General features: G+C 60.4%; 1 protein-coding gene across 1 annotated transcript in view; it reads left to right on the plus strand.

Moving 5' to 3' along the window:
* LOC106899928 (olfactory receptor 14A16-like) overlaps positions 1 to 608 on the plus strand; it is an 8,567-nt gene that overhangs the window by 7,594 nt on the left and 365 nt on the right. The window contains exons 5-6 of the mRNA XM_014961866.1: positions 52 to 201; positions 474 to 587. Coding sequence (XP_014817352.1) covers positions 52 to 201; positions 474 to 587 — 264 coding nt within the window. The remainder of the gene's footprint in view (positions 1 to 51; positions 202 to 473; positions 588 to 608) is intronic.

Raw genomic sequence — 608 nt, forward strand, 5'->3', positions numbered from 1 at the left:
CCCCCTCCATGATGGCTATAAGTCCCCCTATAGCCCCTATGGCTCCTATAGGTCCCCCCTATAGCCCCTATGCACACTCCATGGCCTCCATGGCCCCTATAGGTCTCCGCTATAAACCCTATGCCCCCTATAGGTTCCCCCGCCCAATTAACCCCGGAGACCTGCCTGGGCGGGGCCTTGTGCATGTTAATGAGCCCTCTGGTGCCTGACCTGCACATCCTGAAAGGCAGAACAGGCCCCTGTGGCCCCCATAGGTTCCCCCCTATGGCTCCTATGCCCCCACCATGGCCCCTATAGGTCACTGCTATAGCCCCTATGGCTCCTGTCCGTGCCCACTATGGCTCCTATAGGTCCCCCCCCCAGACCCTATGCCCCCCCATGGCCTCCAGGGCCGTAAAGGTCCCCCCTGTAGCCCCTCCATAGCCCCTGTAGGTCTCCTGTATAGCCCCTATGCCCCCTCCATGGCCCTACAGGTCCCCCCTACACCCCCTCCATGATGGCTATAAGTGCCCCTATAGCCCCTATGGCTCCTATAGGTCCCCCCTATAGCCCCTATGCTCACTCCATGGCCTCCATGGCCCCTATAGGTCTCCGCTATAAACCCTATG

This window comes from Calidris pugnax, unplaced genomic scaffold, assembly GCF_001431845.1.
Source record: "Calidris pugnax isolate Ruff unplaced genomic scaffold, ASM143184v1 scaffold932, whole genome shotgun sequence".
NCBI classification, from domain to species: domain Eukaryota; kingdom Metazoa; phylum Chordata; class Aves; order Charadriiformes; family Scolopacidae; genus Calidris; species Calidris pugnax.